The sequence below is a fragment of the Fukomys damarensis genome, unplaced genomic scaffold (genome assembly GCF_012274545.1).
Source record: "Fukomys damarensis isolate Sample0158 unplaced genomic scaffold, DMR_v1.0_HiC HiC_scaffold_14, whole genome shotgun sequence".
In the NCBI taxonomy this organism is placed as follows: Eukaryota; Metazoa; Chordata; class Mammalia; order Rodentia; family Bathyergidae; genus Fukomys; species Fukomys damarensis.
In genome coordinates, this window is record NW_022900926.1 from 73,507,086 (window position 1) to 73,523,174 (window position 16,089).

The 16,089-nt window shown below is 33.7% G+C and overlaps 1 protein-coding gene across 10 annotated transcripts in view; it reads left to right on the forward strand.

The window, feature by feature from the left end:
* Positions 1 to 16,089, forward strand: part of Cep57l1 (centrosomal protein 57 like 1) — a 72,494-nt gene that overhangs the window by 45,355 nt on the left and 11,050 nt on the right. For 7 of the 10 annotated variants that reach the window (XM_019209204.2, XM_010635295.2, XM_010635296.2 and 4 more), the window contains 3 exons: positions 6,407 to 6,569; positions 7,891 to 8,070; positions 9,410 to 9,531. In XM_019209204.2, coding sequence (XP_019064749.1) covers positions 6,407 to 6,569; positions 7,891 to 8,070; positions 9,410 to 9,531 — 465 coding nt within the window. Of the gene's footprint in view, positions 1 to 6,406; positions 6,570 to 7,890; positions 8,071 to 9,409; positions 9,532 to 10,095; positions 10,184 to 16,089 lie in introns of those variants that run through there. The other 3 variants (XM_019209205.2, XM_033763436.1, XM_033763437.1) reach the window with 2 other exon arrangements.

A 16,089-nucleotide genomic window follows, 5' to 3' on the forward strand; every position in this document is an offset into this window, starting at 1 on the left:
GTGCATTGTGTGTATAATAAATTATTATGTTAAAGAACAAACATATAAGGGAGAAATCTGCTGATCTTGATGACTAAGAGTTGTTTCTTAAATTGATATGCAGCTATGCTGATCTGGATCCAGTCAAATCCATTCAGATTTAATCAGAAATGAACCATCATTGAAGACATGATTAAGTCATTTCTAGTCATCTATTTTGTTTTTAATTAATTGATAGAACATGATTAGAACTTATATTCCTACTAGCAAGTATACATACTTTCTTATATATTATGTAATGTCCTTTAAAAGAATTTTGCCATATTTGAAAGGTAAAAATTGACATTTCCTTGTTTTCTTTAAAAATAAATGTCTGTGGGCAGGGAGTTAGCTCAGTGGTTCCAGTGCCTGCTTCATAAGCACAAGGACCTGAATTCAATCCCTAGTACCAAAAAAAAAAAAAAAAAAGCCTGCCTTTTATCAAGTGCATATTTTGCTTATAGAAAGTGTATCCTGCAGACATAAATTATTTTAAGTGCTTTATGTAAATTTGAGTGCTTTATATAAATTTTTCTAAGTACAGCAACCCCCAATAAGGCATTACTAATCCCAGTTATATGTAGGGAAAAAATTGTGACCCAGAGAAGTAAAAGTAATTTATTTGAAAGTCAGATGTGTAGTATATTCAGGATTTGAACTGAGAACCAACTCTAAAGGTCCTACTTTTGTATCTGGATATAAGCCCTTTTACTTGATTATTGCTAAATTTATTATTTATTAGCTACATTCTTCTGTGACTTAATGGTTTACAATCATTGCCATTTCTCTAAAATAGTGTTTTTCTTCTGATTTATAAAGGCTCTTCATATTAATGATATTAATTTTTTGTCTTTCATTGCAGCATTTACTTCTACTTGTCTTATGCCTTTTGTTTATAATTTTTATATTGCATCAATCTTACTTTAGCCTTTTATGTCATTTCCTTTATTTACCCCTACTTCTAATCATAAGACATCTTACTCTAAGATTAACTGATCACTGATTTCTTTACTTGACTGTAATTTGTCTGAAATTTGTATTGATATATGCAGTGAAATAAAAGCTTAACTGCCCCTCCCCAGCTTTTCTAATATTTTGTGTGTGTGTGATCAACAAAATAATCCAGTGAAAATGTTTTTGTTCTTAAATTTACTGGTTTCTATTGAACAGTTCATTTTATGTAAACATTTTACTGTGAGTACGTAATAGGTTATATTACCATGGGGCATCTATAAGACAAGTTGAAGTACTATACATTTAAAAAGTAAATATGGTTGTACTAAACTTTACTGTGTTGCTCTTAAAGGTAGAGCTAACAGCTAATTTCATATAGATACATGAATGCACACATAGGTAAAAGACAGATGTTGATCTTTCTCAGACTTCCTTAAAGAAAATTTAAAAGAATTAACAGTAAGGGGCTTCAGGTTTAGCTCAGTGGTTCTGCTGCCCTCCTTGCAAGTGCAAGGATCCAACTTCAATCCCTGGTATCAAAAAAGAAAAAAAAAATTAACGGTGTAGAAAATAGTGAATGTCAGGTTGATAGTCTGACTAGTTACCAGGGGATGTCTGGTCGCCTGAGCAAGGGTGTAGCAGGGGATGAAAAAATATTATACAAAGAATAAGGAATAAAGAATAATGAACAATAGTTTATTACTTGGGGGGGCCAGAAGTTGCTCTTAGCTCTCTCCTGGCTAAAGACCATGAGCTCTGGATTAGTCAGTATTTATGATTATACAACATAGCAAGGGGGCATGAAGGCAGATGTAAGGAATAGCAAAACTAATGCACTAATGAGCCAGGCTATAAAAGGAGAGTTAACTGAGTATACTTGTGAAGGACAGGTCACAGTTAACAAGTCACCTGTGTTATCTTTAGCTAATATTTGATCTTGGAGAATGGCTGCACAGAGTCATAATTCCTCAGCTGTGGTGTTTCCTTGTTATTAGAGACATCACAACTTCATCAATCATTGAGACCTCAGTTGTGACCATTGGCATAGGGAAGTCTGTCTCCATATACCATTTGAAGGATCAACTAGCCATAAATTCTTAGGCCTTGGAGTGTCATAATTTTAATCAATAGCTGACTTATGCCAGATCAGTAATGTCTAAAGCCTACTCATTGCAGTTTCAAGCTGATCTCCTTGCATGAGAACCCACTGTAGCATTTCTGACTGCCTCCTAATAACATCCCCCTAACAGTCCTATGGAATTAGGCAAATATGATTGTACAGCCCAACAGGAAGAAACAATAGTTTAACAGACCATTTTGGTATAAATATTTTTCTCTAACATGAGAAAATGTTTTGCAGTAAAGTATTTACATTTAGAACATTCTATGGGGGGAAGTTAATTTATGGAGTTGCTCAGTGCTTATAGCCAGATAAGGTGTATTCATTTTATAGACCACAGAGATAATGGGTAATTTCCCTGACTTCTCACAATCTGTCAGGAATGGGTCCATGCACAAGACAAGAATGTCCACTATCAACACTCCTATTCAACATAGTACTCACATTAGCAAGGGCAATCAGGCAAAAAAAAAGAGTAAGTGGGATGTGTATAGCAAAGTAAGAAGTCACACTTTCACTATTTGCAGATGACATGATACTCCACTTAAAAGACCCAAAAACTTTTGACAAAAGACTTCTAAAATTCATAGGCAAATTTAGCATGTAGCAGGATACAAAATAAACACACAAAAATCAATAGCATTCCTGTAGACCAATAATTAACTCCCCAGGAAAGATAGGGAAAAAATGCCATTCACAGTAGCACCAAGAATAATTAAGTACTTAGGCATTAACCTACCCAAGAAAGTGAAAGACCACTACAGTGAAAACTTCAGTACTCTGAAAAAGGAGATTGGAAAGGACATCAGAAAATGGAATGATATCCCATGTTCATGGATAGACCAAACCAATACAGTGAAAATGGCCATACTTCAAAAATTGATATACAGATTTAACACAGTCCCAATCAAAATATCAACAGCATTCTTCACAGAACTGGAGAAAACAATCATAAAATTCATATGGAACTAGAAGCAACCTAGACTAGTAGGAGCTATACTTGATAACAAGAACAAAATAGGAGGTAACACAATCCCAAATTTGAAGTTATATTGCAAAACTATAGCATGGTATTTGTACAAAAACAATTGTGTGGATCAGTGGAACAGAATAGAGGATGCAGAAACAACCCCAGGCATATTAAACTCTTTCATGTTTGATAAAAGGACCAAAAACATACACTGGAAGAAAGCCTTTTTAATAAATGGTACTGGGAAAACTGGATGTCCACATGCAGAAGATTGAAGCTAAACCCATATCTTTGATCATGTACTAAACTAAAATGAAAATGGAACAAAGATCTGAATATTAAATAGAAATATTTGATCTGCTGGTAGATAAAATATGTAAAACTCTTGAAAATGTAGATGTAGGCAAGAACTCTCTAAACAAAACTCCAGTTGCACAGAAAATAATCAAGAATCAACAAATGAAATTCTATCAAATTAAAAAGCTGCACAGCAAAAGAAACAGCCAAAAAGCCAGGCATGGTGGCACACACCTGTAATTCCAGCACTTGGGAGGCTGAGGCAGGAGGATCACTGTGAGTTTGAGACCAGCCTGGGCTACGTAGTGAGTTGCAGGTCAGTCTCAACTACATAGTGAGACCTTGTCTCAAAAAAACCAAACAAGAAAAGCAAACAAACAAACAAACAAAAACAGCCAATATAGTGAGAAGACAAACTACAGAATGGAAAAAATTTGGCCAGTTAGTCCTCAGACAATGGACTAATATCTAGAATATATAATAAACTCAAAAAATTAGACAACCCTTCCAATATAATGGCAACTGAGATGAACAGATATTTCTCAGAAGAAGGGCAAATGGCCAGTCTATATGAAGAAATGTTCAACATCTCTGGCCATTAGAGGAATGCAATTAAAATGACACTGAGTTTCCATCTTATTCCAGGAAAAACTGGCTACCATTGAGAAATCAAATTACAACAAATGATGGTGAGGCTGTGGGGAAAAAGGAACACATCTCCATTGTTGCCGGGAATGTAAACTAGTACAACCACTACAAAAATTTGGAGATTGCTCTGAGAACTGAAACTTGAAATTCCCTTTGACCCAGCCATTCCCCTTCTAGGTATCTTCCCAAAACAATTAAAGACATATTGTAGTGATATATGTGTGTCCATGTTCATAGCAACAACATAGGAATCAGTCTCCCAAAGATTTCAGTGTATAGCAACTAATGGCAAGATTTTACTCATTTAATTATTGAAGAAACCTACCAGGAGCTAAGAACTGAGTAATTGCAGTGTTTTTGGAATAGCTTCAACCACCTACCTCTCTCTTAAGTCATACAACCATATTTTGGGGTCCTACCTCCACTTTGTAGTGAGCCAGCTGTATCTAAGTTTTATGTCTTAATTTTTGAGGGAATAGGATCTTAAATACATGAAATACTCTGTGGGAGAGACAGTATCTAAGCAGCTACCACTGACAGATTGTGGTCTGATCAGTAAAAGGGAGCTGGTGCCAGTAACAATAGCAAGATATGGTTTTCTCCAGTGAACAAGGGCATCTTGTATTTTAGCAAATCTTAAGCTACATGTTTAGTTACTTTCTCATTGCTGGGACAAAATACCAACACCCACAAGTTAAAGGAGGACAGGTTTATTTTGTCTCAGATTGTAGAGATTTTAGTCCATAGTTGTCTGGTTCCAAGGCAGGGTGACATGGCAGAGGAAAAACAGTCCACTGGCATGGCAGGCAGAAAGCAGAGAGAGATCACAAGAGGAGGGGAAGAATACCCTTCCAGGCCACACCACAGTGACCTACCTCTTCTCACCAGGCCCAATGGACCGATCCAGAGATGTGTATCCCACACCTGTGCTTCAATCACCTCCCCAAAGCCCCACTTGTCACCACATGAGGCTTCAGGGGCACATCTATTGTGTTTCCCTGAAAATAATATCTACCTAAAAACTAATCAGCCTTGAAAACTAGCAATCAAAGTCATCAGCCTGTCTTTGCCTTACCTGTCTTACAGAGTACCAGTTGAGCAAGAGAATACTCATGCAGGCAAGACAAGGGTAGGCTAGATGGGCCTAGAATTTTTGATTGTTAGTTTTTAAAGCTGGTCATTTTCTACCTAGGTCTTATAGTGTCTGGGTAAAAAGGGTAGCTATAAACCATTACACTACATATTCTTTAATTTAGGCCAGTCTGATTGTTCAAGAAGATAGCCAGTTATGGCAATGGACAAAGTACAAAATCCTAGAAAGTTAAATATTCCCTTTGCCCTTATAGTAAATATAGTCACAGAAAGTGCATGCTCTTTGCCTTGTGAATTGAGACGGGAATAAAATCATGAAAAATGTGTGATTCTCAAAAATCAAATAAGCTAATTTTATAATGGAATTCCTGGGTTTACATTTAAAACAAGCTTTCATACAGTTGTGCCAGTGAATTATTTTTATGAATAATTATTACCTTTTTTCCTCCAAGGTAGTTATGAATTAATTTATTATTGACTAATGTCTATTAAATAGCATATACTTCTAAAATATTTAAATTGCAGAAAAGAAAATAAATTTATTTAGAAAAGTTAAAGAATTACCTGCTGTTTAAAACTCACCTACTAAAAAAAACAACAAAAACAAATAAGTCTACTCTAGATTCCTCAGATTTATAGCTATTCTAAAGTAGATAATTAGGATGTTGGTGCATTAAGCAAAGATTTGTCTTATTCGATGATTAGATTCATAAATTTCATATATTTTTATATTTCATATACTCTTGAAAATCCCTTAATAAGTCAATATATTGGTATCCAATAATCAATATTAGAAAATCAGATTATATTGTTAGCTTGTGTTCAAAACCAGTATTGTCTTTTAGAGTGTGTACTTTCTCTTTAAAGCCTAGAGCAGTAGTGGCAAACCTATGTCACACATATCACCAAGGGCTGTTTGTATCATTGAAAACTCCAAAAGCTTCGCCATAACTGCCCTAGAGAGTCATACTTCATATGGAAAGGTGCTCAGACTATGACAGATGCGTGGACTTATGAGCAACTGAGAAACTGGCAAATTCATATCACCTGCATCATGCTTACTCAAGACTGTGCTTTTTGAAAGTCAAGCATAATTGCCAACACTATTAATACATAAGTGGTCATTTTTCTTTCTATTATTGCTGAGCTAATTGTAGTTGAATTTGTGATAATTAGGTTTGTAAAGATACAGCTCTATATACTACATGATTATTTTGTTATGTTAAAAGTTCTACCTGAATTTTTGTATGTTTTCATCCTTCAAATAAGAAGGATGCTATACTATATCATTCCTTTATTCTTTGCAGATAATGGATTCTGAATTAATGCACAGTATAGTAGGAAGCTATCTTAAACCTCCAGAAACAATGTTTGTCCCACCATTTATCCAGGATGAATCGTCTCAGAAATGCCACGCTGTGAACTTAGAAGTTACTGCTCCTAAAATGCGTCATAGTCCAAATAGCCAAGGTAATGCTAATAAAAACTTTACACAAAACTAGAAATGGTACAAAGTATGTTATAAAAACTTGCCTTATGTTCTTGTTCATTTATTTATTTAGTAGTACTGAGGATTGAACACAAGTCCTTCACAATGTGCTATGCCCCTGCCTGCCCCACTTTTCCCAACACCTTTTGTTTGCAGTGGGGTCTCACTGAGTTGCCAGTTTGGGTTTGAATTTGTAGTCCTTTTGCCTCAGCCATTTTTATGTAGGAAAAAATGGTTGTGTATTTAATTTTTATAAAATTCCTAATTTTACTGTATTCTAAATTTCTATAAACAACTTACCATTTTTTATTTTGGCTTCTTACTCTATAAGGTGAATATATAGCACAAGTTCATCATAAAAACATCAGTTAATGACTGAGAATTAATTCAGTGGTAGAGCATGCCTAGCATATTGAAGTCCCTGGCTTCAATCCCCAGGACAACTGAGAGAGAGAGGAGAGGAAGAGGGGGACAGGGAGAAAGAGAAACATAATTTATAAAATAATACAGTACTCTATAAAGAATAAAAGGTCAGATTTGGAATCTTTCTAAACTACATGATTAGAATGCTAGTGAATTAAATAGTGGTGTGTGCTAGTTAGTGATTAGACTCAGACATTGCATATATCCAAAAGTATCCTTTAAAATTATTTTAGAAGTCACTATATCCAAGTAACTACACAATATGAGTATTGTAACTTTTTAAATATAAATGCAGGAAGATCTTAAGATCGAATTAGGAAAATATGTATCACTCTGGGCATACCTTATGCTATATAAATTACCTTATAAGATGCCAATTTTTGCCTTCTTTTTTAAAATTCTCTAATAATGGTTGCCATTAATAAATAGATTAGCTTTGTAGAGTAAACTACAAGAAATAATAATTCAAATCAATGAGCCAGCTACATGTACCAAAAGGACAAAATAAGTATATTTTTATCTCATTTGTAACAATCAAATTATAACCTCTAGCAAACATCTTTCTAATAGAATATAAACTACATAAGTTAACATAACATTTATATTCTATTCATCAGTAATTTTAGTTTGATATTACAACTAAATGAATATAAAATAATATTTGAAAATTTTATAGCTCATGAGATATGTTAGAAAAAAATGTATCCCCCTTTAGAGTTTTAGTTTATTTTTATGAGGAATATACATGACTTGTACATTTTTCTGACCACTAACAAAAATGTACTGCTCATTTTTTTATGTTATTCTATGTTACTGTGATTGTAAATTTTCAAAAAACTTCCACTTAAAACATAAAGTAAATTTTCTTCTTTTCAACAGCTCTTATTTTGGCCTTAAAAACTCTTCAGGATAAGATTCATCGTTTAGAGCTAGAAAGAACCCAAGCTGAAGATAACCTGAACATACTTTCTAGAGAAGCAGCTCAGTACAAAAAGGCCTTGGAGAATGAAACAAATGAGAGAAATCTGGCACACCAGGAACTGATAAAGCAGAAGAAAGGTAAATGGGTGGGGGGAGGTGTATCAAAGTTTACAATTTGAAAATAATAAACCCAGTCTAGGCAGATGTATTCAGATACCTTTGTTATTGTATACATTGAAAGTATGAGCACTTATTCTCAGATATTTTAATATTTACAGGAAGTTAATGTAACTTTGAACTTACCTCTGTTGTATGTTATCCAAGTTCAAAAATTCTTGAGTTGAAAAGTAAAATATTTTTAGATAAATTGTGTTTAGAAATTAAAATATTTTCAGAATAACCAGCAAACTCAAGTTTAACATATAATTTAAATGCTTTATACTTTAGGTTAACACTAATTTTTAAAGTTTGAAGTATAAAGCAACTGTAGTAATTAAACAAAATGAATGAAAAATAATTGTCTTTAACATAAAAGGAAAACAAGATTAATTAGAGCAAATAGGCAAACAAGTAGAGGCTTTTATGGAAATTATGAAAAGGATTAAGATGCCAGGGTTTTGAAAATTTAGAATGTAAGTTTTTTATATAATTGAACTTCACCACTATAGGGTTTTTCCATTGTAACACTACACTCATTCTTATAAACAAAGCTCAAGTTTGTGTTTCACCTTGCAAATAGAAAAGAAAAAAACTGTCTGAGGCACCAGAAGAAAAGTAGAAGAAAGAAAGGAGGAAAGGGAGCTCCAGTTATGCAATCAGTCAATGTGCAGTACTTATACAGGGAGAACGGAGGGAAAGAAAAAGTTTAAAAGTTAGAAATAGGTTACTTACCCCTTATGAATTAACTATATGGTCAGTAGTCAAAGCAAAGGAAAATAGGAGTAGCACAGAGTATATTCCTGAGTTTCCTGGAAAAGAAGCTTATTTATGCCTAAGGGACTTCTCTTTCTGTAGATGATAGTACTTTATCATCCCAAAAGTCATTGGCATCCTCTCCTTTTAGAAGTATGCCTTATGGGTTTTTAGGGGAAAACAGTATTAAACCAGTTGCAACTATTAACAAGGTATTGGCAGAATGTATGTTTAAAGTCAGTACTTACAGGCTATTGTGGCTTTCCTCATGATAGCCCACCCTGTGTCCTCCAGGGCATACTTTTATCTTGCTTTTTCCTGTTTTGCTCAGACTCAGCTTGTTCCTCAGAGCCAGTTTCTGCTTTACTCTTCACTTTTACATTTTCAAATAAATGTTGCTACCATTAAAAAAAAAATAAAGTAAAATATTTAAGTCAGTACTTACAGATAAAAGAAGCTTGGACTCTAAGCTCTTAATTGAATTTTCATAATGCATTTCTCATAACTATACTATATCTCTATGTGGTGAACAATTGACTGAATCATTCTTTTGTCTTTTTCATAGATATAAGTATACAGTTAAGCTCAGCCCAGTCTCGTTGTACTCTTCTAGAGAAGCAACTAGAATATACAAAGAGAATGGTTCTCAATGTAGAACGAGAAAAAAATATGATACTAGAACAACAGGTGAGCATATTTTCTATAAAGAATGATCGTATAATTTTACGTTTTTGAAGAATACTTAATATGAGAAAATTATAAACTAGGATATAAAGCTATGTGTAGGAAATTTCCAGCTACAGTACCGATGGACTGTGTCACACCAACTTTTTTTGCAAAGAAAAACTGGATATAATTTTTAAAAAAGAAATGAAAAAGCAAAAGATGCACAAAGGCATTGGAGAACTAATAAGTCAGTGAAAAGTGACTAATTCAAAATCTTTGTACACACTTAAATCCAAAGAGCTTGGCTTGATGTCAGGTGACTTCGGAAGGCATTTTGGATTCCAGAAGAGAGAGTTGAGAGGCTAAACAATACCATTGGCAACCATCTTTCTGGGGCTAAGAAAATTAAAATTAGAGTACAGGGCCTTCCAAGAATAGGAACCTTAGCAAATCTTGTGTTCTGAATGCTTTGAAAGGGTGAGCGAGAAGGAAAGCAACCCAGATTACAACCCTATTTCATGTTGTCAGGGTGGCCTCAAAAGCCTGAAAAATCCTGAAATTGGATTAAAATGATCCTGTAATACTAGCATTCTCAAGGACCTTAAATTGTTTCTACAAATATTGCTTCAACACAGTGAGCAGCTTTCAATCAAATATAATGAGGCCAAAGAAGGTAAGAATTTATCAACAAGAAACAGCATCCATGACACACTCCACAAGCTAGCTCCAGGGAGTATTGGCACTAACACTGACTTTAAAATAATCATGCTCACATTCGTCACGAAGATAAAAGACAGGGTAGAAATTTTCAGTTGAGTATTAGAATCCATAATATGGCAAAGCAAATTTGAGAATCAAAAGTTGAAGAACTGAAAAAAAATACAGTAACTGAAATTTAGAACACAGTGGATAGATGTTACGGCAGATTAGAAAAGACAATTAAATGGAAGTAGAAACCATCCATATTAATGAAAAGAAAAAATTATAGTAAGTTCAGAAAACACAGAGGCATCATTTCGGAGTGAGAAAGTCTGACTTAGTGTCCCTGGAATTTCAAAAGGAAGGGAGGAGAATGGAGCAGAAGCAACATGCAAAGAAGTAATGGGTAAGTTTTCCAAAATGGATTAAAAAGTAAAATCATACCACACACTCAAGAAGCTCCATAAAATCAAGCAAAATAAATATGAACAAAGATATACATAGATACCTCATAATAAAATAAAAATAAAATCAGCCAGAAAAAATTATTACACTCAAAGAAACACAAAGTAACAGCTAACTTATCAATTGACAGTACTGAAATCCAGAAGACAGAAGCTGATAAAACTTAAGGTATTAAAAGAAAATAAATACTGACCTAGAATCCTCTGCCTGGTGGAAATATCTTTAAAAGAACACAATTGGGGGCCAGGGATTTAGTTCAGTGGTTCTGTCACCTGCCTCGCAAGTGCAAGGTCCCAAGTTCAATCCCCAGTACTAAATAAATGAATGAAAGAATGAACACAACTGCAAGACTCATATAACTGATTTTAAGACTTCTTGTAAATCCAGATAGTCTTGATATGAGGAGAGACCAGTAATAGTAACAGAAATAGATCCTACCCATATAATCAACTATATTTGATTGACAGCTATGCCAAAATTATTTAGTAGGGAAAAGGAAAGTCTTTTAATAAATGGTGCTGCAACAACTGGACATCCACAGAAAAAACTTAGCCTTGAACATGTTCTCTCACCATACAAAAATTAACTCCAGAGGGATCACAGGCCTAAATAGAAAAATGAAAACTAAAAGCTTGTAGAAGAAAATGTTTTAGTAAATAGTGTGATAGTTTCTTCCAAAGTCAAATACTCATCTGTTATGGTTCAGCAATTTTACTCCTGGATATTAACTGAAGAAAATTTAAACATGTCCCCAAAAACATTTTTACAAATGTTCATAGTAGCTCTACTCGTTTTTTGGGTTTTGGGTGTTTGTTTTTTGGTACCAGGGATTGAACTTGGGACCTTGTGCTAGTGAAGCACTGAACTAAATCCCCAGCCCATAGTAGCTCTATTTGTAATGTTCCCAAGATCCAAACATAGTGTTGCACACGACTAGTGTGCTGATGGAATTTGGGAGGCTGATGGAATTTATAGAGAGAAACAAAGATCCAAGTATCACCAGTTTGTTCTGAAGAAGAAAAAGGTAAAGATCTTGTTCTACTAGATTCCATCTACCTATCACTTTATAATTTTATTGTTTTGGTTTTTTTTTAAGGTAAAATTTATTTTCATTTTTGGGGTTTTTTTTGTTCACTTTCTATTTCAATGATTCCAATTTTATTATTTCTTTCTGCTTATATAAGGCTTAAATTACTCTTTTAGGGGAATGTATATATTTTTATTTTTTTATTTTTCACTAACATGTTTGCAGTACAAAATAATTATATTCTTTGTGGGGAGTTTCTACATGCACATAACACATCTTAATTCTTTTTTATTTCCTTCGCCTGTTCTCCTGCCCCCTCTCTGTCCCTTGTTCCGCTTCCCTTTTGAGAAAGATCCGTTTCCCTACTTCTCATCATCTTTTATTTTGCTCTTTATATTTTGGGTTTTTCATATAGAAACCATGCTATTTGCTCTTTTTTTCTTTGTGCATTTATTTATTTGTTTGTTTGTATATGTTTGCCATACACACTGATCACATTCGTCAATGGGGAATTTGTACCTGTGCATAATATATCTTAATTCTTTTTTTCCCCCATTCTCCTTACCTCCCTTCAGCCCTTCCCCTCCCAATTTATAAAAGCTCTGTTTCCATATTTTTCTTTCAATTCTCTTTTTAAACCCTTTTTCCTTCCTTTTCCTTCTCCCACCCTTTCCCCTTCTCATTTGTACAAGTTCTTCCTACTTCCCTCTATCCTCTATTTTGCTATTGGAGCAAATAATACAGTATTTAAACTTGTATGTCTGATTTATTTCACTTAAGATTATGGTTTGAGATTCATCCATTTACCTAGAAAGTCTCAAGTTTATCCTTCTTTATGGCAGAATAATACTCTATTGTATATAAATACCACATTTTCTTTATCCATCTGTCTGTTGATGTGCATATGGTCTGTTTCCAAGATTTAACTATTCTAAATTGTGCTGCTATAAATGTGGCTATGCATGTATCACTGTGATATGATGACTTTGACTCTTTCAGGAAGATACTTAGAAGGGGAATCACTGGGTGGAACTTGTAGTTTTGATCGTTTGAGGAATCTCCATACTGATTTCCATAGTGGTTGCATGAATTTACACTCCCATCGATACTGGAGAAGGGTTTCTTTTTCCCCACAGCCTCATCAAGATTTGTTATTGATTGGCTTCAGGAGTGAGGTAGAATTTCAGTGTTGTTTTAATTTGCATTTCTTGAATGACCATTGATATTGAACACTTTTTTCATGTATTAATTTGCTGTTGTACTTCTTCATCTGTGCCATTTTTTTATTGGGTCTTTAAATTTGAGGGATCTGATTTTGTTTTGAGTTCTTTATATATTTTAAATATTAGTCCTCTGTCTGAGGAATAACTGGCAAAATTTTTTCACCATTCTGTTGTTTGTCTCTTCACTCTGTTGGTGGTTTCTTTTGTTGTGCAAAAACTTCTTAATTTGATGTGATCCCACTTGTTGATTCTTTGTAATATTTCCTTTGTAGTTGGGGTTTTGTTCATAAAGTCTTTCCCTACACCTATGTCTTCAAGACTTTTACCTATTCTATCTTCCAGCAGATTGTTTCTGTTTTAATACTTAGAACTTTAATCCATTTCAATTTTAGTTTTGTACATGGTGAGAGATATGGGTCTAGATTTAATCTTTGGCACATTGAAAGCCACTTTTCCAAGTACCATTTGTTAAAGAGGCTTTTTTCCAGTGAAGATGTTTGGCCACTTTGTCAAAGATAAGGTAACTACCTGAGTGTGCTTAGAGTTGTTTCTCCATCTTCTATTCTGTTCCATTGATCCTCAAGTCTGGTATTTTTTGTTGTTATTGCCCCCCCCACATCATGCTGTTTTTATTGCTTTGTAGTATCACTTCAAATCAGTGATTTGTAGTTTTGTAGTATTGCTTCAAATCAAGGATTGTGATGCCCCCTGCCTTACCTTTGTTGTCTGGAATTGCTTTTGCTATTCTACATCTCTTTGGCTCCTTTTGAATTTTAGGATTGTTTTCTCTAGTTCTGTGAGAAATTATATTGATATTTTGATTGAAATTGCATTGAATCTGTGCTAGTTTTAGAAGTATGGCTATGTTGACTGTATATATTGGTTCTGTCTATCCAAGAGCAAGGGATAGCTTTCCATTTTCTGATACCCTCTTTGAGGGCTGTAGTTTTCACTGTAGAGATTTTTACCTTCCTTGCTTAGATTGATTCCTATGTATTTCATTTTTCTTGATGCTAGTATGAAAGGTGTTATTTCCCTAATTTTTTTCTCAATGAGTTTGTTGTTGGTCTACAGGAATGCTGATAATTTTTCATATCCTGCTATATTACTGAATTTGGTTATTAATTCTAGGAATCTTTCAATGGAGTTTTTGCAGTCTTCTATATAGAGTCATGTCATCAGCAAACAATGATAATTTAATAATTTTCTTTCCTTTCATTATTCCTTTTATTTCTTTCTCTTGTCTAATTGCTCTGGCTAATGTTCCCAGAACATATATTGAACAGGAGTGATGATAGTGGACATCCTTGTCTTGTTCCTGATTTTAGAGTGAAAGCTTTCAGTTTTTATCTATTTAGTATGAGTTTGGCTATTGGTTTGTCATAGATGGCTTTTATTAGATTGAGATAAAGACCATCTATTCCAGTTTTCTTTAGAGTCTATTATGAATGGATGTTGGACTTTGTCAAATGCTTTTTCAGCATCTATTGAGATGATCCTGGTTCTGTCAGTGTGGTGTACTCCATTTATTGATTTGTGTATGTTAAACCATCCCTGCATCCCTGGGATAAATCCTACTTTGTCATGGTGTATAATCTTTTAGATGATTTGCTGCATTCTGTTTGCCAGGATTGTATTGAAGATTTTTGCATCTATACTTTCAAAGAGACTGGCCTGTCATCCTCTTTTTTGGTTGACTACTTTTTGAGTTTTGGTGTCAGAATAATTCTTGCTTCCAGGAATAAGTTTGAGAGTATTGTTTCTCTTTCAATTTCATTAAAGAATTTGAGGAGTATGGCATTAGGTCTCCTCTAAAGTGTTTGTAGAATTCAGCAGTGAATCTATCAGGACCTAGGCTTTTCTTTATTAGTAGGTTTTTATTATTATTATTATTTCTTCAATTTAGTTGATTAATATTAGATGATTTAGAATTTTTATACCTTCTTGATTCAGCTTTGGTAATTTATATGTATCTAGGAATCTATCCATTCTGAATTTTCCTATTTATACATACCAAATGATATTCTCAAAGTAGATACCAATGATATTCTGGATTTCTACAAGATCCACTATGTTTTTACCCTTTTCATTCCTCATTTGGGTGTTTCTTCCCTTGTTTTGAAAAGGTTAGTTAGGGGTCTGTCTGTTTTATTTAATCTTTCAAAGAACTAGCTGTTTGATTGGTTGACCCTGTATTTTTTTTAGTCTCAATTGCATTAATTTCTGCTCTGATATTTATAATTTTCTTTTCTTTTTTAGTATATGTACTGCTGAAGCAAGCACTGATATTTATAATTTTCTTTCTCATACTACCTTTGGGTTTATATTGTTCTTTTTCTAAAACCTTGACATTATTCAATGTTAGATTATTTATTTGAGCTCTCTCTGTTTTTCAATGTGGGAATTCACCATTGTAAACTTCCCTCATAGGACTGGTTTCATTGCATCGCATGGATTACTGTACTCCATTGGCATTATCATTTAGTTGTAAAAACTGTCTCATTTCTTCTTTAATATTAACTATGACTATCAGTTATTCAAGAGGGTATTATTTTAATTTCCATGTGTTTACATAGTTTTTTGTGATTTCTTTTGCCACTAATTTCTGATTCCATTGCACTGTGATCTGATAATAATGCATGGGATAATTTCAATTCCTTCTCATTTACTAAAGCATGCTCTGTGAGTTAGTATGTGGGCTGTTTTAGAGAAAGTCCCATGTGCTGCTGAGGAGAATGTGCATTCTCTTGTTGGGTAGAACACTGCCAATCTGTTTCTTTTAACTGGTGAAGTGAGACAATTCACTTTGATGGTTATAACTGATAAATATTGGCTGATCTTTGTCATTATATTATTTTCCTATTGTTGGTTCCCTTTCTTTCCCTTCTATTTAAGTGCTTTACTTGCCTGGTGGATTCATTTTAATGGGATTTTTGGAATTATTATCTTTTTTGTCTTTTTCTAAGATATCCTAGAACTTTTTGGAATGCTAGTTTGGTGGTTATGAATTTCTTAAGTTGCTCTTTATCATGAAATATCTTATTTCTCTATTAATTTGAAAGATTGTTATGCATAGTACCTCAGTCTGGGTTGGAGGTTATTTTCTTTTAAGGATTGAAATACTTCATTCATAGCTCTTCTTAATATTAGGGTTTGCATTGAGAA